The sequence below is a fragment of the Epinephelus lanceolatus genome, chromosome 8, assembly GCF_041903045.1.
Source record: "Epinephelus lanceolatus isolate andai-2023 chromosome 8, ASM4190304v1, whole genome shotgun sequence".
Taxonomy (NCBI): domain Eukaryota; kingdom Metazoa; phylum Chordata; class Actinopteri; order Perciformes; family Serranidae; genus Epinephelus; species Epinephelus lanceolatus.
This window is the reverse complement of record NC_135741.1, coordinates 24643458-24666614: the sequence shown is the minus strand read 5'-3', so window position 1 is coordinate 24666614 and position 23157 is coordinate 24643458. Positions and strand designations below refer to the sequence as shown.

At 39.9% G+C, this 23157-nt stretch overlaps 3 protein-coding genes and 1 long non-coding RNA gene across 26 annotated transcripts in view; 3 read left to right on the top strand and 1 right to left on the bottom strand.

The window, feature by feature from the left end:
• Positions 1 to 5187, top strand: part of wnk3 (WNK lysine deficient protein kinase 3) — a 46661-nt gene extending 41474 nt beyond the window's left edge. For all 10 annotated transcript variants that reach the window (XM_078170056.1, XM_033628197.2, XM_033628199.2 and 7 more), the window contains one exon: positions 1897 to 5187. In XM_078170056.1, coding sequence (XP_078026182.1) covers positions 1897 to 2472 — 576 coding nt within the window. In that variant the 3' untranslated portion in view covers positions 2473 to 5187. The remainder of the gene's footprint in view (positions 1 to 1896) is intronic.
• A 1002-nt stretch (positions 5188 to 6189) lies between these two features.
• On the top strand, positions 6190 to 19543 carry phf8 (PHD finger protein 8). The gene is made up of 22 exons (XM_033629498.2): positions 6190 to 6483; positions 7127 to 7393; positions 7588 to 7673; positions 7791 to 7917; positions 8226 to 8386; positions 8511 to 8652; positions 8811 to 8997; positions 9119 to 9281; positions 9400 to 9487; positions 10024 to 10130; positions 10244 to 10335; positions 11657 to 11746; positions 11835 to 12116; positions 12216 to 12298; positions 12396 to 12565; positions 15109 to 15194; positions 15702 to 15823; positions 16120 to 16451; positions 16547 to 16642; positions 16734 to 16843; positions 16963 to 17323; positions 17414 to 19543. Exons 2-22 carry the CDS (start codon positions 7296 to 7298, stop codon positions 17500 to 17502), a joined length of 3072 nt encoding a protein of 1023 aa, XP_033485389.1. The 5' UTR covers positions 6190 to 6483; positions 7127 to 7295; the 3' UTR covers positions 17503 to 19543.
• Positions 9482 to 12513, bottom strand: LOC117258514 (uncharacterized). Its single transcript, XR_004501768.2, has 3 exons — positions 12375 to 12513; positions 10363 to 10469; positions 9482 to 9615 (listed from the first exon to the last, which is right to left on the bottom strand). It is a non-coding gene; the product is annotated as an uncharacterized LOC117258514 (long non-coding RNA).
• Positions 19544 to 19712: 169 nt separating the features above from the next.
• huwe1 (HECT, UBA and WWE domain containing E3 ubiquitin protein ligase 1) overlaps positions 19713 to 23157 on the top strand; it is a 44318-nt gene continuing 40873 nt past the window's right edge. For all 14 annotated transcript variants that reach the window (XM_078170054.1, XM_033629313.2, XM_078170051.1 and 11 more), the window contains exons 1-2: positions 19713 to 19782; positions 22442 to 22510. The gene's annotated coding sequence lies outside the window, so the exon portion shown is untranslated. The remainder of the gene's footprint in view (positions 19783 to 22441; positions 22511 to 23157) is intronic.

The window sequence follows — 23157 nt, the reverse complement described above, 5'->3', positions numbered from 1 at the left end:
CTTAACAAAAAAAGGTGAAATAACTGAAAACATGTTTTATATTCTAGTTTCTTCAAAATAGCCACCCTTTGCTCTGATTACTGCTTTGCACACTCTTGGCATTCTCTCCATGAGCTTCAAGAGGTAGTCACCTGAAATGGTTTTCCAACAGTCTTGAAGGAGTTCCCAGAGGTGTTTAGCACTTGTGGGCCCCTTTGCCTTCACTCTGCAGTCCAGCTCACCCCAAACCATCTCGATTGGGTTCAGGTCTGGTGACTGTGGAGGCCAGGTCATCTGCCGCAGCACTCCATCACTCTCCTTCTTGGTCAAATAGCCCTTACACAGCCTGGAGGTGTGTTTGGGGTCATTGTCCTGTTGAAAAATAAATGATCGTCCAACTAAACGCAAACCGGATGGGATGGCATGTCGCTGCAGGATGCTGTGGTAGCCATGCTGGTTCAGTGTGCCTTCAATTTTGAATAAATCTCCAACAGTGTCACCAGCAAAACACCCCCACACCATCACACCTCCTCCTCCATGCTTCACAGTGGGAACCAGGCATGTGGAATCCATCCGTTCACCTTTTCTGCGTCTCACAAAGACACGGCGGTTGGAACCAAAGATCTCAAATTTGGACTCATCAGACCAAAGCACAGATTTCCACTGGTCTAATGTCCATTCCTTGTGTTTCTTGGCCCAAACAAATCTCTTCTGCTTGTTGCCTCTCCTTAGCAGTGGTTTCCTAGCAGCTATTTGACCATGAAGGCCTGATTCGCGCAGTCTCCTCTTAACAGTTGTTCTAGAGATGGGTCTGCTGCTAGAACTCTGTGTGGCATTCATCTGGTCTCTGATCTGAGCTGCTGTTAACTTGCCATTTCTGAGGCTGGTGACTCGGATGAACTTATCCTCAGAAGCAGAGGTGACTCTTGGTCTTCCTTTCCTGGGTCGGTCCTCATGTGTGCCAGTTTGGTTGTAGCGCTTGATGGTTTTTGCGACTCCACTTGGGGACACATTTAAAGTTTTTGCAATTTTCCGGACTGACTGACCTTCATTTCTTAAAGTAATGATGGCCACTCGTTTTTCTTTAGTTAGCTGATTGGTTCTTGCCATAATATGAATTTTAACAGTTGTCCAATAGGGCTGTCGGCTGTGTATTAACCTGACTTCTGCACAACACAACTGATGGTCCCAACCCCATTGATAAAGCAAGAAATTCCACTAATTAACCCTGATAAGGCACACCTGTGAAGTGGAAACCATTTCAGGTGACTACCTCTTGAAGCTCATGGAGAGAATGCCAAGAGTGTGCAAAGCAGTAATCAGAGCAAAGGGTGGCTATTTTGAAGAAACTAGAATATAAAACATGTTTTCAGTTATTTCACCTTTTTTTGTTAAGTACATAACTCCACATGTGTTCATTCATAGTTTTGATGCCTTCAGTGAGAATCTACAATGTAAATAGTCATGAAAATAAAGAAAACGCATTGAATGAGAAGGTGTGTCCAAACTTTTGGCCTGTACTGTATATTGCATCAATTTTTCATGCCATACAAAATGAGCCTTTAATATATGGTCAGAGAGATCTCTGATGTGTTATATAAATGCTATTATATAATCATGTGTTATATAAATCACTTGCTCTGTATCATAAAATATATTTATATCATAAAAGGATTATTAAATGAAGCCAGGCAGCATTCAGTTGGCTCTAATTGGGAGTAGCAAAAGAGTTTGAGGCTCAAAAAGGCTGAGTTTTCTGGATATTTTTGTTGACTTAAGACTCAGACACCCTGAAAGTGATAATTGACACCTGCCAGTGTGTTTGGGCCTTTATATTTGTTTTAAAAGGCAACAATACCAAATTATAATGTTTGTGCTGTAATATTCCCTAAGCACTCATTTCAATATTCCGTCCAGGTGGCTCCATCAGGTTGGTTTCCAGTGGCACCACTGAACCCACAGGCACCCCCTACTCCTACCAGCTTGCCTGTGGCAGCCCCTTCCCAATACACAGGTGGAGGAAACCTGTCCACCCTGCCCTCCCCAGGGCCACCAACACAAACACACATGGCTCAAGTGCCACAGATGCAGCAAAGTTTACACCTCCATCAGTCTCTCCCCCTCCAGCAGATGACCTATCAGCAGTCCCCAATCCGCCAGCAGATACCGCAACCCCGAATGCAAACCCCCATGCAGTCCCAGTCCCTACCACAGACACAACCCGTCACCCAGCTGCCCCACTCACCACCTCAAAGCCAACCGCTGCTGCCTTCCCAAATGCCCACATCTCCAGTGTCCACGGCCGCGTCTCTGCTGCCCGGCAGTGGCACTACCGCACCCACAGATAGCACTGCTGCTACTGGGGGGACATTTTGCCCCTGTCCCTCACCCTCTTCAACCTCTTCCTCCTCTTGTTCTACTGCTGCTCTACCTTCCAGTGCCAAAATTCACCCAACACCTCCCACCTCGACTCTTCCTCTGGGACAAAAATGAAACCAAGGTGAAGTGAGAGGTCAATATGAAGGTGCAAGAGATGGAGATGCTAAGTGGATCAGGACGCAAAGCAGATCCATGTGGAGTGTTAGTTCTGTGTATGTATGAGAGAGTTGTGACTGCAATGAATATACTGTATGGATTCCAGTGTAGTTCTGGATGAGATGGGGAGTGAATGTGAGAGATGATAGATTCTACTATGTACAGACAGAGGGTAACAAGGAACACAGCAGCTGGGGTTTATGAATCATGGTATGTTTGGGTGTTGAGATGTATAAATTCTTAAATGTATGAGTGTGTGCGTTTATGAGTGTGGGTGAGTGTTTATGGATTATCCGAGTACATATCCCTTTTGTCCTTTTACACAAATTAACGTTCATGTTTTTGTTTCAAACCGACTCAGTTGGACCTGAACTCTCCCTAAGCAGAGACAAGAAGGACAGAAAATATTTGAGAGTGTGTTGACAATTCTTGTTTAATTTGTCAATGCTTACAGTGAAAGGACTATCAATTTTAAAAGTGCAATTAGTAATGGTCATCTAAATTGATCAGCATGTATTGTATGGATTTGTCTGTAAGGCATAAAATATTTTTGTAGAAGCACATTGATGAAAACCAGACGCATAGAGGATCTTCTCATGATCGTCACGTGATCTTTTAAAACCGTAGGCCTACAACACAAGGCGTTAAAATGGGCAATGGAAAAAAATTAAACAACAGCATGTTGTACAGTAAAGCACGGTAAAGTTAACCTGGCTACCCTCATTACCACCATGCGACCAAACACCGTGTTGCAGTGTTGTGCACCGGTACAGCATGTGCTTCCTTTGTATTACTTTATGTTTAGCAGTTGTAACATAGAAACAGAATTACCATGAGTGGTGTGATATAAATTAAAATAAATTCATAATACGATGGTGAATTGAAACATGCCACCTACGTTCAGTGGATACCTGGGTGTACTCAACCCAAGACTGCATGACTAACTTGACTTGCCAGAGTGCAAACTGCTTGCACTTGCTGTATATTCATGATTCTCACATTTACTATTTGCAGCCTACTGAGATAATTCATCAGTCATGAGTAAATTTGGTATGAAATGCTTTCACATTTGATATTGTTGCTTTCAGTTTGAGCTCCGCATATCAGAGTATATCACGGTGGTATGCTGAGGAGGAAGGTGAAAAAGAAAAAAAACTGCCAATAGACTGGGGAGACCATATGGGTTATTCCCATATTGCCTTTTAAAATTACTGCATTTTTTGTGGGTGTGTGAGTGTATATTTTTTCTGTGTGACAAAGCTTTGTGATAGTCCCATGGTATATTGCATTATAAATTACATCCCTGTTTCTTTCATTCAAAGCGGCCTCTCAAATGTCACTTTACCCAAATGAAAATGTTTACTCTGCCTACGTTTGAGGCTTTCTTTTCCTCAACAAACAAAACAAGTGAGAGGTTAAACCATTTACCAGTTGTAAGCTTGATGTCCGACACCGTTGTCAGATCCTCACTTGCCTATTTGTCAACTTTGTTTGGCGTTAGACAAATTCCTTGTTTCAATTGTAAACTATTTAGTCTTTGACCATAGGCTGTCAGTGTGAATGCATCAGTCAGAAGCTGAACTGTGGGCCATAACTGTGCTTTATGCACACTGCAAAAGGTTTACTCAAGTCAAAAATCTCCCATTTCTCTAATTCTAAATGCTTCATTTGTAGATGCAGAGATACACGGTGTAATATATCTGCAGCAGATATATTACTGTACTTTATTTTGGGTTATCAGAGCACTTAGCCATACACGTTTGACCTTTGAAGGTCAGGCGTTGATACTCTTTTTGGCATAATGAGTAGGCTGTAGTCAAAGCAGCACTTCTGTTTTATTAATGATAGAGAGATTGTGTGCCACTGAAAACAGAAGATTGTACCAGTTGTTAAAAACTGCTACATGTGAGTCAAAGACATTTAAAACATGAACGGTTAAGGAGGAGTAGTTTGTGCTACAGGGTATGGTTGTTCAGAAACTGCATAATCTAGAATATAACAACGATTTTCTGTATTTGTTGCTTTTCAAGACAACCCACATTGTCACAGAGATGTAGTTCATTATTAGTGAAGGTGAGATACTGTGCTGTCATGTCTGATACTAACATGTTGGCTGCAAGCTACAGCTTAATGATCATGTTCATGATGTGGAGCTGGCTTTGTCCTTGAAGTGTTACCAAAATGTTATCTAAAAGATAAAGATTATTTTTGTATTTTGAAATGGGGTTGTACAAATTGTAAAATTGTGTTCTCATCATTATAAATCTGAGGTTATTTGAAACTAGAAAACACTGGTTTTCAGTCGTGTTTAATGGGACTCCCAAGGGTCATCTTAGATGATATTGGGAGAACTTTTGACAACTTTTTTCAGTTTTGAACAATGACAATCTGGAATATACATAATAGTCTTACACAAGTCTTTCTGCTGGGTTGCAGGTCAGGTTTACTTAACTTTAAAATTAAAAAAATGCAAAAAGTAAAAAATAATAATAAAAATCTGCGAAGTCCCAAAATGGCACGACTGAGAACCAATGACAAAAGGACATTTGGGCAGAGAAACCTCAAAAAATAAAGTATGTTGCTGGTGATTTAGCCTCTGTAAATTGTAACTAATTCAACTGTTGATTTTATTTATGTTTTGTAACTAATCAAAATAAATGATGTTAAACATCAGACTAAAACATTGTGTGTTTTTTATTACATGCTGTATTTTAGCTAGGCAAGCTGGGTTCTTGTGGAGGTTTGAGGTAGTGAGTTAGAAGTCAGACTTCATCACAAGAACAGCCCAGGGACCACGCAGAGCCACTTTACATTGCATTCATTTCAAAACCCAAAAACTTTGGTATTTATTTTAGGTAAATGTGATTTATAATTAGATAATTACATGTACAATAACATACAATGACCAATCCTCACAGATTTGAACACACAAATTAATTAAGAAATGAAATATTCTATTAAACTGATGAAAAACTAAATTAAAAGGCATGCAATCTGAGATCCATCAAATTACTGCTGATGATTTATTTTCTCCAAGATGGATTCTGAAAATGTATTTTGAGGTGTAGTCTACTTTATCTCCAATAATTAAAGGTGTAGGCCAGCTGAATCGCTTTAGGCCTAATTAATATGCAAATTGTCAAACATTAAAAAATATTACAACCATGTCCTGAAATATTATATTTACACAAGAAAAGCTGAGGATATATTGGATGTTTGCATATTTAAACTACATTGCATACACAGTATTGTATTGGGCCCTCCTATGTTAAACTGGCAAGTCATTGTCTTGTCTATATAGTTATACATCCATGGTTTTCTTTGACATCTTTATAGTTTTTATGCTAATGTAGAATAAATACTGGGGTGAAAATAAAAAATAAGCAAATGCGAAATAAATGAATACTTGTTTTTAGAATTGTGACTGCTTTGTTCTCGCGTTTTTACTTACTGATGTATTTACTGACCTTTTTTAAATTATATATATTTTAGATTTTATAAATAAAAACACATACAGGCTACTATATTAGTATGGTTTTTACAGTGTATATAAAAAATATTTATCTACATGTTTCTGTAACTTTGCTGCCACACAAACGTTCCGCAACGTTTTTTTTTCTTGAACGCTACTCCACATTTGACTGTCGACAACTTTATTGTTCCTCGGTAGCAGACAGCGACGAACAACCGTCTGACGCTACTGCCTTTGAAATGGCGTTGATGTAGTTCAATACGCCGTTATTTGTAGTTATTGTGCTGGTTTGGGTCGCTTCAGATTTAAGTTTTCTGGTCCAGTGTAAATTTTTGGACTCAGCCTCCATAATTTGGGCATTACGGAGTTGATAAACAAAAATGTGGTGAAGCAAATTGTTTATAATTTACGTTGCATAATAAGGCCGCAGCTACCCCCGATCTTGCGTAGGGATTACAACGGCTTTCGAATGCTTGGCCTGCCGCAGCTAGATTTCGGTGAGTTGCTAGCGTTAAATATCAATTAACGTAGCGGACGACGTTTCTTTGTTTAGCTCAAATGAATTAACCGTGTTTGGTGCATGTAGTGTTTCTCTCAAGTTTAAAAGCTAAATTAACTGCACAAACTATTTTCTTGTGGAAGTTTAAGTTACCATATTCGCAAATGCTTAGCTTTCGGTTAGCTACATCTGGAGCTAATGCGGCTAACGGCTGCTTACTTGCTAAACACGTTAGTCCTTTGACAGCAATACAACATTCAAGGGGCATGTTTACAAACAGTGAGCTAACGTTAGGACCTGCCAGTCGGCTAACATTACTGTTAACAGCTAGTTAGCAGCAGCAAAATGTTTCAATTTAAAAAAAATCGACAAATGAAAGACGACAACTTTGCCGTGCCAATTATGTAGTATATGAAGTGGTTGATACTCCTAAGATCGATGTTATGCTACTGAAACGACCAGTTTCGCTGCCCAGCTAACGTTAGTTGACTGGGCTGCAGTAGTAGCTATTGTACGTTACACTAGCAGTAGTTTTTACGTTAGTCGTTTACGGTGTGGAGTGTTAAAGTATTATGAAGGATTATTGTCGTGTGTTATGACAAGCTATTACAATGTTTTTTCTCTCTTCTATATTTCAACAGGTTTCCAAGTGAATCCCGGTGGACATGTGTATCAGTAAAAACAATCTGGAAGCGAACTTACAGTCAACAATAACATTACCCTTACCACATAATTATTAATAGAGCATTTAGTTTGTTAAACAGTCCCTTCCACCTGAGTTAGAGTTTGACATCTGAACACACATTCACTATGGCATCGGTGCCGGTGTACTGCTTGTGTCGCCTGCCTTATGATGTGACACGCTTCATGATCGAGTGTGACATATGTCAAGACTGGTTTCATGGAAGGTAAGTCATTTTCAGATTTACCTCTGTGATGATCATTTTGTGCAATGAGATTTAGTTATTAAGTTGTGTGATTTATGGTGTGTTGTCTTAGTTGCATGATTCCTGTGGGTATACTCTGTATGCAACCCTCCACAGCACAGTCAGCTATTATTCCTGTGCATTCTTGGTCTGATATAAGTATGTTTTCTGTGTAGCTGTGTTGGAGTAGAGGAGGACAAAGCAGCTGAGATTGACCTGTATCATTGCCCCAACTGTCAGGTGACCCATGGGCCATCAGTCAGTAAGTTACCATCTCTTGAGTGTACCTTTTTATAATCTAATTGGTTTACTCTTACTGGTTTACTCTTACATAATGATGCACTTGCTTATCTTGTTTCTCTGTTTCTCCTTTTCCCAGTGCGCAAACGCCGTGGCGGCAATAAGCAGACAGATGGTGGTGCTGCTGGAGCTAGAGAGCCAGGTCGGCCTGTTAAAACAGGCAGCCCACAGTTTGTTAGGGAGCTACGGAGCCGCACCTTCCCAGGGTAAGTCTCCTGCAAAGGCAGAAGCTAAATATAAATCTAGTTTTTCGATTAAATGGCGTACATAAGCTACTTTTTATTTTATTGTTATTGTAATAGATCGTATTAATGTTGGTGTAGTGTAGATATTATTGTGCTTACTTCATGTATGGTGTGCAATATATATATATGTGTGTGTTTTTACCATGTGTTGACAGTTTCTGCTCCTGTATTGGTTGGGACATAACTGTAAAGCATTCTGTTTGGAATATTTTCTCTCTGTGATCACAGTCAACACTTTTTTTTGGTCGTCGTCTGTGTTTCTATGACAGTGCGGATGAAGTCTTGCTAAAGCCGTCTGGGGCCCAGCTGACAGTCGAGTTTCTGGAAGAGCATTCATTCAGTGTTCCTGTCATGGTACTGAGGCGGGATGGACTCGGCATGACCCTTCCTCCAGCATCATTCAGCGTCAGCGACGTAGAGCACTACATTGGTAAAATTGTTGTGCTTAATTTAAATGCAAAGATCTGTACTGATTTATGTAAAGACTTTTAGGCTAATATTTATCATGGACATAATATATATTGTTTTCTCAAACTTATTCGTTCTAATTGCAGGTGCAGACAAGGAAATTGATGTGATTGATGTGTCTCGCCAATGTGACCTGAAGATGCGGTTGGGAGACTTTGTTGAATACTACAACAGCCCCAACAGAGACAGAGTGCTCAACGTCATCAGTCTGGAGTTTTCTGAGACCAGGTACACAAAGATAATCTCTTTGCTGACAGTTCAGCTCATCCGTTTAATGCATTGTCTTGTAACTTGAGTTTAATAATACTTCTCTTTCAAATTAAGTTGAGTTGTTACAGATGTGATGTTTTGAATGAAGACTTAACATAAGTTTTGACTTGTTTTAGGTTGTCGAACTTGGTGGAGACTCCTAAGATTGTGAGGAAACTGTCGTGGGTGGAAAACCTCTGGCCTGAAGAGTCTGTATTTGAGCGCCCCAATGTGCAGAAGTACTGCCTAATGGGAGTGAAGGACAGCTACACAGATTTCCACATTGACTTTGGAGGTACCTCAGTATGGTACCACGTCCTGAGGGTGAGAAGAAAAACAATTACAGTCAAGTTTATGAAGTTTTAGTCACACTGACCACAAAATTTTCTCTTAAAAAAAAAAAAAGAATTGGTGTTATATAAATAGCTTCTCTCTGTCTGTTTAGGGAGAGAAAATCTTCTACCTGATTTCCCCCACTGCAGCCAACTTGGCACTTTTTGAGCGTTGGAATTCCTCATCTAACCAGAATGAGATGTTCTTTGGAGACCAAGTTGATATGTGTTACAAGTGCTCTGTCAAACAAGGAAACACATTGTTCATACCAACAGGTGAGCTGCAATGCTTCTGTTTGCTTTGTTAGTTCAAATGGTTTCACCAGAGTTTATGACAGTCAAATGAGTCTGAATCAAATACTGTTTACACTTATGTCACGTGTTTGTCTTCCAGGGTGGATCCATGCTGTGCTGACTCCAGTGGATTGCCTGGCCTTTGGAGGAAACTTCTTGCATAGTCTCAACATTGACATGCAGCTCCGGTTAGTTTCCTCAGGACTGTTTTCTATTCCAAGTCCATGTAATCTTACTGTTGCCCTTCTTGACTGCAGTGTTCTTTTAATGGTCTTGACATTTAAACAACATTTGTGAACCTGACTTTCCCATTGTTCTATAAAAGCAAGACAAACAGAGGATGGTGAGAAATGAAAGTGAAACTAAATTTTATTTGCAAGTTGTTTCAATATAGTAACATACCAAAAGCAGAAAATTAACCAGAAAAAAAGAACAAAACATTTGGCAGATCCTTTTTGTGTTGCAAACAGTTACTTTTCTGGTGTCATATCCCACAGCCCCTCTCACATTATACTGATCTGTTGTGGTTTGCCTAATATTCATGACAGTCCAGACAAACTTAAACATCAATGTACTAAGGGAACATTTAGCCCTGAATCACTGTAGTTTCTCTCTTGTAGTTTGTAAGGCTGTTCCGGTCACATCTCTGCAGGGAAAATCTGCAAGTTTGTGGTAATAACCACTAATGTCTGACTTTTCCTATGTGCTGTGTTGTCATTTCTAGGGCATATGAAATAGAGAAGAGATTAAGCACAGCAGAGATGTTCAGCTTTCCCAACTTTGAGACAGTGTGCTGGTATGTTGGAAAGCACCTTCTTGATACCTTCAGAGGTGAGGCAGTTTAATTAAGTTCCAAATATTTATGTTATGTCTACTGCTTGAGTGGCCTGTGCTTGTTGTGTGTCATCTTGATATTATTAATCGTGTGCTACTCTGTCTCGCAGGTTTGAGAGAAAACCGCAGACATCCTGCCACTTACCTGGTTCATGGAGCGAAGGCCTTGAATAACGCCTTCCGTACCTGGACCCGTAAAGAGGTCAGCAAAATCTTATCTTATATTTACCTTTTTGTATATCATTCTTTCATCTCTTCCCTCTTGTTTCATTACTTCCATCCATAAGTAATAGTGACATTGGCATGCTGGAATTTGTTTCATATTCCACCAGACTGCTGGAGCAGAGGCACAACAGCAAAATTATTATTACATAAAAATCATATTTTTATGTAAACATAACATATACGATTAGATTTGAAAAAGGGATAATGCAGAGGACATTTTTCATCTTAAAAGGTTATGTTCAGTTGCACCACTAAAGGAATACGTCACCTCCTGAATTGCTAATGTTACATTGAATTTGTAAAGAAAACATTTTTCTCAAATGCCTCCACTGAATAAGGAATCCAAAAATAGAGAAAATTCTTGATGAATCGAAGTCATAGGGGACCATGTTTAACAACATCAAAACATCTGTTTTCAAATGCTCACACAACTTGTGCGGTATAAACCAAGTCTCATATATCCAGTCGTATGCTCAGTACTTCCCAAACAGAAAGCCCTTTCTGACAGGGAAGTGAACTACAAGTGAAACTTATCTATGCTGTCTTCAAAGCCAGACTCCACTGACAAAAACAGTAATTTTACCTCACTTAACATAGTGTGACTTTGGTGTTTATAAGGATTAGTTTGGATTAATCAAAGTCACACAATAAGACAAACTGCCAATCAAGGCAGCAGTAGATCAGCAGCTCCTGTTTTCACAGGAAAATACCTGGAAATGCTGCTTAATCATTTCTGGAAGAAATTAAGAAGATCATTGCCACTCTCATATTTGTCCGTTAACTGTGAAGTTACAGCTTTCAGCTGACTGTGTTAACTTAGCACAGAGACTTCCTTTGAGGAGCTCTTAAGCTCACTATTGTGTTTGTTTGTTTATTTAGTATAAATAAATGACAGCGGGTCATGTGTCTGACTGTTTCCTGGCTCTGAGCGGTTTCCATTCAACCAGCAGACACTCCAGGAAGTTACTGGTCACACCCAAGAAATAATCTGGCATATAACCTGCCATAAAATGGCCAATTTTATTTTACACACTCAAGATATATTGTGTTCAGTAGTGAGCTTTAGAGTTGCTGGTAGGAGGTGTTACCATTTCACAGAGCCAGGCTAGTTGTTTCCCTGTTTTCAGTTTTTGTGCTAAGCTAACCAGCTGCTGGCTATAGCTTCAAATGTCAAACTGTTTCTTTTACATTTTGAATGTATACACAAAAATGCAGCATTAAAATGTCTTATTATGTGCATCCAGTTAACTTTATAAACTATTATGTGAGATGATTGATAGTTGTCTCCCTGCACTCAGGCTTTAGCAGACCATGAAGTGGAGATTCCAGAAACCATCAATACTCAGACGCTAGTGAAGGACCTGGCCAAGGAGATTCGTCTGGTTGAGGTAGGTAGCAGAATCAGAACATTTATGCATGTTCTATCTTTATTTTATTTTTTCATGTGTGTATTGAAATGCTACTCTCTTTTGATAGGATATCTTCCAGCAAAACATTGGCCGCACTGGACCTCAGTATCCTGGTTCACCACTCTCTAAAGCTCCCCTGACCACCTCTCAGAATTCAGGACGCCCCCCTGGAAAAAAGAAAGGCCCCAAGCCCAAGGAGGTGCTCGGGGGTCTTGGGCCCCCAGGAACCAAGAAGAAGAGTCAGAAGGGGCTACTGAAAGCAGAAGCAGGAGAACTTGACCTCATTGAGATCCACACCAAACACACACTCAAAAAATTTCAACCTGGCAAGTCCAAAAACAAGAACAAGGTATGGCGTTTGCAGACACTCGTGTTGCTTGTACAGCATTTCATCTGTGTCTGAATGTTTCATCCTCATATTTACTTGCAATTCTTCTCTGTCTTTCAGTTGGAGTTGCCTTTAGAGGAGTTTGAAGGGAAGCTAAATAAAAGCAAATTGAAACTTGTGCTGACCAATGGAAAAATCCAAGGGTAAGCTTTGCAGCCATTTGTTGTGTTCCTATTACTTTTGTGATCTTATGGTCTTATCAAAGGTTTTGGCTCTTACCTGTTGATCCTCTGATTTTAGGAAGAAGGACGGCAGCAGTAATGGTGCAGGAAGTGCAGGAAAGTTCAAACATCTTGCTGCGGAAGGATCCAGTCTGTCTGACTTTGAGTCCGAGGATGAGCTGCAGATTGATGAGACCCCTCCTCCCCGCCGCAAGCCGGCAGGAGCTAGCAAGAAAAAGAAACTAAGCGGTGAGAATTTGACTTTAAACAAGAGCATTATGAATGCTCAAATGAATGTTGTAGCTTTTGTGCGGACCAACATTTCTTTAGTTCCTTTACCTGCCAATGAAGTCTCTGAGAGAGCAGTATAGCTATTTAAAGGGATAGTGCACCCAAAAATGAAAATTCACCCATTATCTACTCACCCATATGCCGATGGAGGCTCAGGTGAAGTTTTAGAGTCCTCACAACACTTGCGGAGATCCAAGGGGAGAGGGGGTAGCAACACAACTCCACCTAATGGAGGCTTACGGCGCCCCAGATTCAAAGGTCCAAAAACACATAATTGAAACTAGCCTGGTTCCAGACCATAGACCCCGCCCACTTAACTGAGTAGGCTTGCATCTCTGGTCTGGCATACTTCAATGAATTTGCGATTTATCTGGTCCAAACGATGGACGGACCAGTGAACACCGGGGGTCTAGCGATTAGCCAATCAGCGCCATGCTGATGTCAAGCTGTACGCCGGTAGGTAACTGGTGAGGATAGCAACAATGGCGACCGCTACAGATCCTACAGACCACATTAACGATGCTATCGAGGTATTTCGCTACTACTCGCGTTAATGGAGGACCAAATTAAGGAAGCTGCTAAACTGGATTTAACGGCGATGCAGCTGGGCGTGCACGACGACGGAGACATTTTAAACGGGCAATGCTCGCTTGTTTTCGGCACCCCCGAGGCATGGATACTAATGACATCAGATTCTGGGTGAGTCGTTGATCTCTAGTGATTGGTTAGGGAAAAATCAAATTCCCTCCCCCTTGTAAATCGCCTTCAATGGAAGCCATGTCAGACTGAAGGTTCTGGGAGCTTCAGTCTGACACTCAGGCTAAATTGAAACCACAAAATATCTCCATACTGCTCGTCCATAGTGATCCAAGTGTCCTGAAGCCCTGACATAAAAAGTTGTTCACATGTGTGTTCATGTGCTTTCGCTGGTCTCGTGCGCACACGTGAACGCCGTGCACAGAGAGGCAGTCAGAGCTGCAGGCTACAATGAGGCTAAAAACAGAGTTCAAATGATGATGTTCCAAACAACTTTTTATGCCGGGGCTTCAGGACACTTGGATCACTACGGACGAGCAGTATGGAGATATTTTGTGGTTTCAGTTATGTGTTTTTGGACGTTTGAATCTGGGGTGCCGTAAGCCTCCATTAGGTGGAGTTGTGTTGCTACCCCCTCTCCCCTGGGATCTCTGCAAGTGTTGTGAGGACTCTAAAACTTCACCTGAGCCTCCATCGGCATATGGGTGAGTAGATGATGGGTGAATTTTCATTTTTGGGTGCACTATCCCTTTAAACACTTGGATAGTTGGCTAAGTGTAGAACCTTATACACTACTAGTACTACTACTAATAATAATATTAATAATAATTAATGTTTTTTGTCAGCACTTTTCAAGACAAAGTTACAAAGTGCTTGACGTAGTTAAAATTGGAATAAAAAACATTTCCAGGCTGCAATAAAATCAAATCAGACAGCTAACACGTTAGAAGTAGAAATAAAATACCCCAAAGTAATAAAAAAAAGAATAGAATGCAGTATTATTAAATTAATAAGACATGTTGGTAATAAAATTATTTACTTTCATTAATAATAATAATAATAATAATAATGATACGATTTTTTTGTGATTGAAAAGTTGTTGCTGTTTCTGATCTCAGGGACCCTGACCACAAAAGCCTGGTCACCTTTAGTTTTTAGCTGGGACTTTTTAGCCAGCAGAGCCTTGCCCGAGGATCTGAGACTGCACTCTGGCTCGTAGAGGAGCAGCAGTTCAGCAGTGTAACTGGGAGCTGAATCAAAAAGTGCTTTAAATGTAATCAGTCAAGTCCTAAAATCAATTCTAACACTCGCTGGTTACCAGTGAAGGGAGTCTTTAACAGGGCGACGATAATCTTGTTTTCTAGTGCTTGTTAAAAGCTGAACATCTGCGTTTGTACCAGCTGAGGGCATGAGATGTTTTTGTTTGGGCTTAACCCTAAATTCAGTGAATTAGACTAACTGAGATGAGACGAAAGCATGCATTACTTTCTTGGAGAAAAGACCGGATTTTTGAAATGCTCCTCAGCTAATAAAAACATGATTAAACGACCCTTACAACCTCCGTAGATGAAAGGTCACAGTCAGATATTACACCCAAGTTTCTGGCAGCAGGTTCAACATTTGTAGACAGGGTGCCAAGATGTTATTCTATAATAGGAATCAACTTTGGGAGACACAGATAATTATTTATGTGTTTTCATTTAGCTGGAGAAGGTTCTGGAGGTTCTTTCCAGCATTTATTTTTGACAAACTACATAATAATTACTGACTATTGCCTACTTCACTGGTTTTTAATGGGACATAAATTTGCATGTCATCTACATAACAAAGCTACTGAATATTGTATTTATGTATATTCCATGGTGGTAGCATGTATAAACAGAACATCAAGTTATATAGTTAAGTAGTATGGTTTCAAAGCAGTCTTGCTATTATAACCTCACTGTGTTAAATTGTCCCATCAGGTCTTCCCAGGAAGCTGCCGAGAGCCAAACCCTGCTCCGACCCCAATCGCATCAGGGAGCCAGGAGAGGTAGACTTTGACATTGAGGTGAGATCATTATTATGAGACGGACACACCAGTCAGATTTTCTGTAGCCAGTTCTGAATGCCATCTTTGATCTGTTAGTAAGAAGTATTTGTCAGTAAACTAGTCAGTCTCAAAGATGAAAAAATAATGCACTCTTAACACTGACTGCATTATGGTTTTGAGTTTTTTTGCTTTTTATACCAAACATACAAGGTTCTACTTCCAAGTTTAGCATCAAGCTGATAATAGCTCATCACAAATGACGTTGTTTACATTGTAGTGGCTCACTTAAATTCACTTTCTTTCCCCTCCAGTTGAATCAGATCAAATCAATTGCTTTATCTCGCTAATTTTCACTACAGTGATAAATACTGTTTCCATTTTGATCAGGCTGGTTCACAGCATATCACAATTTGCAAGCTTGCTGCATAATATAAACAAGCAGTCACGGCTGAGATCACGCATTTTCCATCAGAACTTTATTGTGATAGCACTGGTTAAGTAGCATGTTTGTGCATGTGGCTCCAGGAGGATTACACCACAGATGAAGAGGCACTAGCTGCTCACGGGGTGAAGGGTGGAGCAGGGGGCATCCTGGACTTACTGAAGGCCAGCAAGCAAGTGGCAGGCTTGGACTCTGCAGCACTCAGGTTAGATTACTTTGATCACATGTGATCCTTTTATTTTATTTATTTAGCACTCATATTTAGGAAGAGTTTGTGATGATGTTTTAGGCTATGCAGACTTTCTGAGCTCTGGATAAGAGTGACTAGAGCAACACGTTAGAACAGAAGTGGGAATAAATGTCTCACTGTGTTGTTGCAAGAATCCAATAACCTTTGAAACTCGCATAGTTAACATATTTGCAACGGCTCTGACTGTACGCTATGTTTAGGAGGTTATTTTTGAGATGACGATTGATTACTCAACTCTCTCCCCCTCTCAGCGAGGAAGCCCCAGCCTCTCCCAGTACTCGGGATGCCATACAGGGTATGCTGTCCATGGCCAACCCCCCCTCCTCGTCCTCATCTTCCTCCTCTTCATCTCCTCTATCCATTTCTGGAGGCCTGACAGAGGGATTAGGGGTGGTCAAGGAAAAGGGTGGCAAGGCGGTATGGGTGACCGGAGGAGTCAAAAAGACGAGAAGCCCCGAGAAGAAACCTGTCATCCAGCGGCCTGGGAAACGGCCAATTAAACGACCAGCCCGTCATCTTAGTGACGAGGACAGTCCAGATGAGCAAGAGACTCTGGGAACCTGTTTTAAAGATTCAGACTATGGTGAGTAAAACACTCAGTGACTTACACCTGCTGCTGTACAAAGCTTTCATTGATCAAGCCAATGTTTAACTAATGTTATGAAATTTTTGTTTAAGTTTACCCGTCCTTAGAGTCTGATGAGGAGGATCATGCTAACAAGGCCAAGATGAAGCGGAAGAAAAACTGGGATGACACACCTTGGAGCCCAAAAGGTGCTTGGCTTAAACATAATAGCACGACAGATCAGATTTGCCTTTCAGCTCTTTAATGGTTGATCTCTTAATGATTTATTTTCATTTATAGCCAGGGTGATGCCCACACTTCCCAAACAGGATCGGCCAGCCAGGGAAGGGGCTCGAGTTGCATCTGTAGAAACTGGTCTTGCAGCAGCTGCTGCCAAGCTGGCACAACAAGTGAGTCGGGAAACAAAGCGTATTGATCTGTGAAGTATGTGCCCATTGAATAATGTGTGGTAGAAGCATCTTTCACTAAAAGAAAATTACCCTTGTTTCTTTTTTTGCTTATGAACCAGGAGCAGCAAAAGCCTGCCAAGAGGAAGTACACCAAAAAGCAGCGTCCTCCTGCTCCTGTAGCCCCTCCTCCTCCTGTTCAGACTGAGCCAGCTCCACCCTCACCACCACCTGCCCCAGAGTCTGCAGGAGACTTCAGCCCAGACAGGAGGATGGATTACTACTCTGCTAGTCTGTTGGATCATGAATACACGGCAGGACCAGGACCTTTTGGCCCTGGGGGGCCTAGAGGCAGCGGAGCCATGGCCCCTGGCGTATTCCTCACTTCACGCCGACCTTCACTTTCTCCGCAGAACAGCAGCTCTCACTCTGGTACATCCCCTGCAGGTGTAGCCAGCCAAGGCACAACAGGAGTCGGTCAAGGTATGCATAAACATTAATTGTTGACAGCATAATAGCATATCTCTGTGTAGCATATTTTCTAATATATTTTCCCCTTCTACTTTAATATAGGGAAACGTCCAAAGAAAGGACTTGCAACTGCAAAACAGAGACTTGGAAAAATTCTGAAAATCCACCGTAACGGCAAACTTCTCTTGTGAGAGCTGTCGGATATGTGGCTAAAAGACTTTTAAGTGGGAATGAAGAAAAAGCTTTTTGTGAAAGTAGGTCTGAAGGAAATAGAGATAGCGATCTATATTTTGTACTCCAGATAAATTTGTTTATGGTTTTCACCTGTTATTGAACCTCACTATCTCTTGTCCTACACCAATTACTCTGCCCAGCAATTGCAGCCTGTTGTGGCACTCCATTTGTCCATATCGGCATAAAGGCATTTTCAGAGGCACATCTGTGACTTTTTACAAATTGCAAGTAACTCTGAATGATTACAAAACATTTGCATTGGCAATGGGAAGTTGTGACATATTTCAAAATGACAGGTGGACACTGATTTAAGTAGCTAGATTAACTAGCGTAATAATTTGAGAAAACCCAATAGTTTATGTTTTTTTAGGCTATTTTTAGTGGCTTTATTAATGCAAAGACATTCTGCTGTCCATAATGATTTTTAAAAAGGGAAAGAAAAACACATTTTCTAGTTAGGTAAAATGTAATGTCTGTATAGCCCTCACACACACACAGTCATGCAGTTGTAGTCTTGTATTTAGTCTTTTTACCTCATAAACACATTCTTGTGTGGCATGATGATTACAGGATACCACTCGTTACACACAATAAACAGTTTTGTAAAAATCCAGTGTATGCACATGGTCAGCACTCAGAGCGCCACATGTTTTCATTCTTTTTGAGGAATTTGTCACTGATGTTTATACTGTAGCTCGACACGTAAAGTAAAAAGTGCTCAACTGATGCCAAGAGTAACATCATACAGTTCTATTTATTCTCATCATATTTATTTAACAAGGCAGCATTTTGTCATCTCTTAGCCTGTTTTAACGTGTTATGTTTTCACCACCTCGTCCTCTTGGTCCCCACTTTAATTATTTTCAACCACTTAATACCTGTACAAAAATGGTGTCCATTGCTTTGTTAGAATTTTCTTTTTTACAGTTTATGTTGTCATTGTAAATATTTGTAATATTTTGTAATTTATATAACTACATTGGAAGAGCAGAAAAATATAATGACATGAAGAGATTAGTTTCCTGCAAGTTGTTAACCTTTTGAGCCCAAAGTTTCAGCAGCATTCTCGGGCCAGATCTAGAGACGTGCTTTCTTTCCACAGAATGTACTACTTATCAAAATGTCGGCAGACTTGTAGATTTAATTGTGTGAAAACATTGTGAAGGTGCAGGACATGAATTGACATGTAAATATATGTTGTAATTTAAGTTCTTTTATAGTTAAAAAACTTTTAAATCTTTCTTAACATAACTTGTACATGATACATTGCTGTATTTGGAAAATATCTGAAATAGTTCATTTTTTTATATTTGTACGCAGTAATTGTCATGCTTAGTTTGTCATGTTGTCTTGTCAGTGTAATAGTGGAAATGTTCTGAAAAAAAAAATGCCCTTGTTTAATTTCATCAATTTAGTTTTATATTAATTATTGTTGATATTCACTCTTGTGTTGGTGTGTACTGTGTGTTTTAAACATGATGTGTTTAATTACGACCTGGAACAGATAAAGTATACCTTGGGCAAAATTTCTTTTTTTCATTGAATTTATTATGGGACCACCAAATCACCAAAATTGTGATTTGTGGTCCAAATGAATGGTTTCTGTTTACTGTGGTCTACTGGAGAACTCTGTTTTTCATCGTAGTCACTGAGGTGGGATTTAGGCATTAATGGAATATATCAGAAAGTCATCAAGACACAAGTAATTTTGTGTTGTATTAAACACATCAACACTGATTTTTTTCAAATGAACGTACATTTTAATGTCAAGACATAATTCATTTTAATGATCAGTGGTGACTACAGTTTTTCTCAGGGTTTTTTGTTGTACGAATTATTGTACAATTATTTTCACATCTTAACATTATTTCTATTGCTCAACTTTACCCGTCCAAATACATTTGTTATTAAAAAATGTCCAGTCTTTATTTCCAAATTGTCAGTGAGTTTGAATACACTTTCATATTAAACTGAATTAAAATATATTTTTCATAAGAACTCTGGAGAACTCTGCTGTGTGCTTTCGTGTGCACATCTAGTAAAAAGGTTGGGGGTGGAAATACCAGTTAGTGAGGCTGGGTGCCCTCTTTGAGACCAAGACGCACCAGCATCGTTATTGTACAACAGCTACAAGGGAGTGCCCTGGGTAAACGCAGCAGCAGGTATTCTCGCGAGATCCAAACTGCCCTACCACTCGCTAGTGCAAGATGGAGAAGCAAATGTAACACGCATTCGAGGTAAGCAGAAAGACTTATTCCACAGTATTGACATGGGGTTAAGCTAACTGCTGGCAGACATTTCTCTTCTTCAACATTTACCGTCGATGATTCACACCCGTCACTGCGACCTGAGACCACAAAACTAGTGTCTTTTTAAGGGTGAAGTACGGATCCTGTGCTATGTAAACCGCCATTTTTAATTTAGCCATGATCCCACTGATAGAGCATTGTGCGGAGCTCCCGCTGCTAGCTAGTTAGCTCGCGCGAAACCCGCAAACATACATGCCACACACACACATACACACACTCATGTTCGCTGTGTGTGGGTATGTGCGCCTCTGTACAACTACGAGTCAAAGAGGTATCCTCGGTCAGTGACTCCTCTGTTTCCTCGGCAATGATGATACAAATACCCGGTGAGAGTTAAAATGTGTGTCAGACTGCAGATTTGACTTACTTTCCTAATCTGCTAACGTTAGCCGTTAAAGCTGAATCGAAGCCGAAGTAACTAACGTTAGCACAAACTGCTAGTGAACCCAGCTAACGTCACCTAACTAACTAGCTTTTAACTTTGCTAACGTTAGCGCCACGACACCACCATTAATGTTGCCACTAACTGCGTAACGTTAGGTTGCTAACGTTACCCCAGTAATATTGGTAAACAGTGTGAGGTGATTTCACACGGCTACAACTAACCTCGCTAACTTGGGAGTGATAAACGAGTTAAGGAGTGTAGCAGAGTCCTAGCTTTCATTTCAACCTTGATGGGGACACATATTAAGCTGGAGGTTTGGGGGTCCAAACACTTCATTTCCTGTATTCTGGTGAAGGTTTATGCACCAGTTTATAGCGGAAATGTTTAATTATGTACAAGAAAAATCAGGTGACAATTCAAAATATGAAAATATAATGCTCTAAAGCTCTCAGACATTCTGTATTGCATTCAAATATTTATTCTTCTTCCTTGTTTTATGACGTCCCTGCTGTGTCAACACATGTAGGCATGATTTACGTTTTTGTCCTCCTTTGTGTCTGTTGTATGGGGAAGTTACCACTTTAAATGTGCATGTGGCACCTATTCACCTCAGTGATACATTAATTGATTTTATTTACAAATTCCTGGACTTTAATAGCTCTTGTGTGATTCTGCTCTTATTTAAAACTTTACTCACTCAAAACAAATCCCACACATCTGTGTTCTCTGAGAACACAAGGATAATATTGAGAAGAAAAGGTTGTAATATTGCTGTGCATTATGGTATTGCTCTGTTGAAATGGTAGTATCCTCTTCAGGCCGTCTGACAGACACAACCCTGCTCGGGGCTGTCTCTGTATGAGGAGTGTGTGTATATGTGCTCTGCTCTGCCTTTAATCATAAAACGCGATCATCCCGCATTGAAAAATAAAATACACTGTCCCCTGCTGAATCAATACTAGACTGTGTTTGTCCCTTATTTTTGTGCACAGAACTTATAGAATGTGAATAATGCAAACGTGTTCACTCAAATATTGGTAGAGATAATTCTGTCTTCCCAAAATATTGGTAGGGACATGTTCCTCGTCCATGGGCAAATCTACACCCTTGGAGTCCATTAACATTAATGGTACTATTATCCACAGCTATTAACTTAACATTACAGTGTTTTCAGATGCAGAGGATCTGACCAGTTCCCACGGTCAGTAGCTAATATTAATGTTAGTACTGCGTTGTTGTTTGTGGACGTAATTATTCAGGGAGGTATTGCAAATTTAATTAATTGATGTGGGAAGCATCGCACTCTCAAATAGGCTTCCAACCACTAATACACATCACATTTACATGTCGTTGAAAGTAAGTAACGTTAGTGATGCCTCTCAATGAACACACAACCAAAACAGTGAATCTGTCAGCATCCCCTCTGGTCCTCGTCATCAGTGACCATAGGGATGACATGACAACAAGAGGAGTGGACTTGTTGCAAAGAATGCTGCATACTGTATCAATTAATTTAAAAGACAATGACTGAGTTTAACAATTCATACTAGTCCTTAGCTGGCAGCCTGGCACACTTAAAATGATCATAAGTACACCTGGAGGTGATTTGTCTGGCAGTATATGAGCATGTAACTCTAATTTGGGGCTCCTCAGCTATTGTATGTCATGCATATGTTGTGATTTTGATAACAACCATTTCAGTTCCAGGCAGTTCACTTCAGTGATATTTATATTCTACAATTCAGGATGCTTCAAACGAAGCACTGCTTACATACATACATATGTGGGTTATTCATAATGAGTCTTGCAGACTTTTACAATCAGTTTGATTGACCTAACCAAGGCATGTACAGGCATAGCAAAAGCAAGTCTGAGTTGTGATTTTTTTTAAGTGTCAGCTGCATAGAAAGCCAAAGAGGTACGATAATGTCTCAGGTTTTAATTTAACATCAGGGAAAAAAGTGTTGAACAGTATGTAACTGATTGCTAGACAGAATATCTTGCAGTTTTATCAGAACTCTGTCCCACATAACACATCTGTTAGCATTATCACAGTATGTCTTTATATAGTTGGGCTGGAAGTTGCTATTAGTACTCATGCTTTTCAACAACTCTGTTACACCTGCCAGTTTAAATGTTTTGCCAATTCCAAGCTGCTTGAATAATCTCTTATATCGGATTGCATTGTTTGTGTGTTTTCAGGTAGTTAAAAGAAACTGCAGGCAAGCCAAGGATGAGAATGGTGGAGCTATTGAACCAAAGCAGTTTCTGGTATGTAGATCTAACTTATTTACTACACTGACTACACTGGTAAATCTGAATAACTTTTTTCAGCAAATTACCTTAAGCTCTTCATATTCCTTTTAAAGTGAAGGGTTGTGTAGCATCTTACATGGACAATTCACCCTAAACAATGTTAACGTATTTCCTCTTCTCTGTGGTCTTCATCTATCTATCCAGATAGTATTGGCATGATTTACTGTAATTTGCATTTATCAGCTGTAGTTCACACAAGTACAACTGAGCTCAGTGGCAAAAGGATTTTGCTGCTCATAGCACCATAAAATTACTTTTGGAAAAACTCACCAACTCCTAGAGGCTGACCAGTGTGAGACTTTTGAATGTTATACTTGATATGGGAGAGTAACCAAGAGAAGATCAACCTTTTTTTGTGACAGAAACACTACTGTTATTCCAGAAATCCGTTTGATATTAAAGAGATGAGACCAAATACAGTAAATAATGAGAATTTATATTTTGATAAAACTGAGTTGAAAATAAGTAATTTTAAATAAGAGAAATATTTTACGTGTGAAATAAGAAAAATATATATTGAAATGCATCCATGCATACAAAGCATTTATGCAGTGGGATTTAGATTTCTAATCTGCCAATATAATATCAATATTTGTGATAAG

What these genes read in the sequence shown, in the direction of transcription:
- phf8 (XM_033629498.2), top strand. Translation starts at nt 7,296, where the DNA reads ATGGCATCGGTGCCGGTGTACTGCTTGTGTCGCCTGCCTTATGATGTG. An exon ending in AACATTGACATGCAGCTCCG is followed by an intron (nt 9,488 to 10,023) that starts GTTAGTTTCCTC and finishes TGTCATTTCTAG; the next exon opens with GGCATATGAAATAGAGAAGA. An exon ending in CCTTCTTGATACCTTCAGAG is followed by an intron (nt 10,131 to 10,243) that starts GTGAGGCAGTTT and finishes TCTGTCTCGCAG; the next exon opens with GTTTGAGAGAAAACCGCAGA.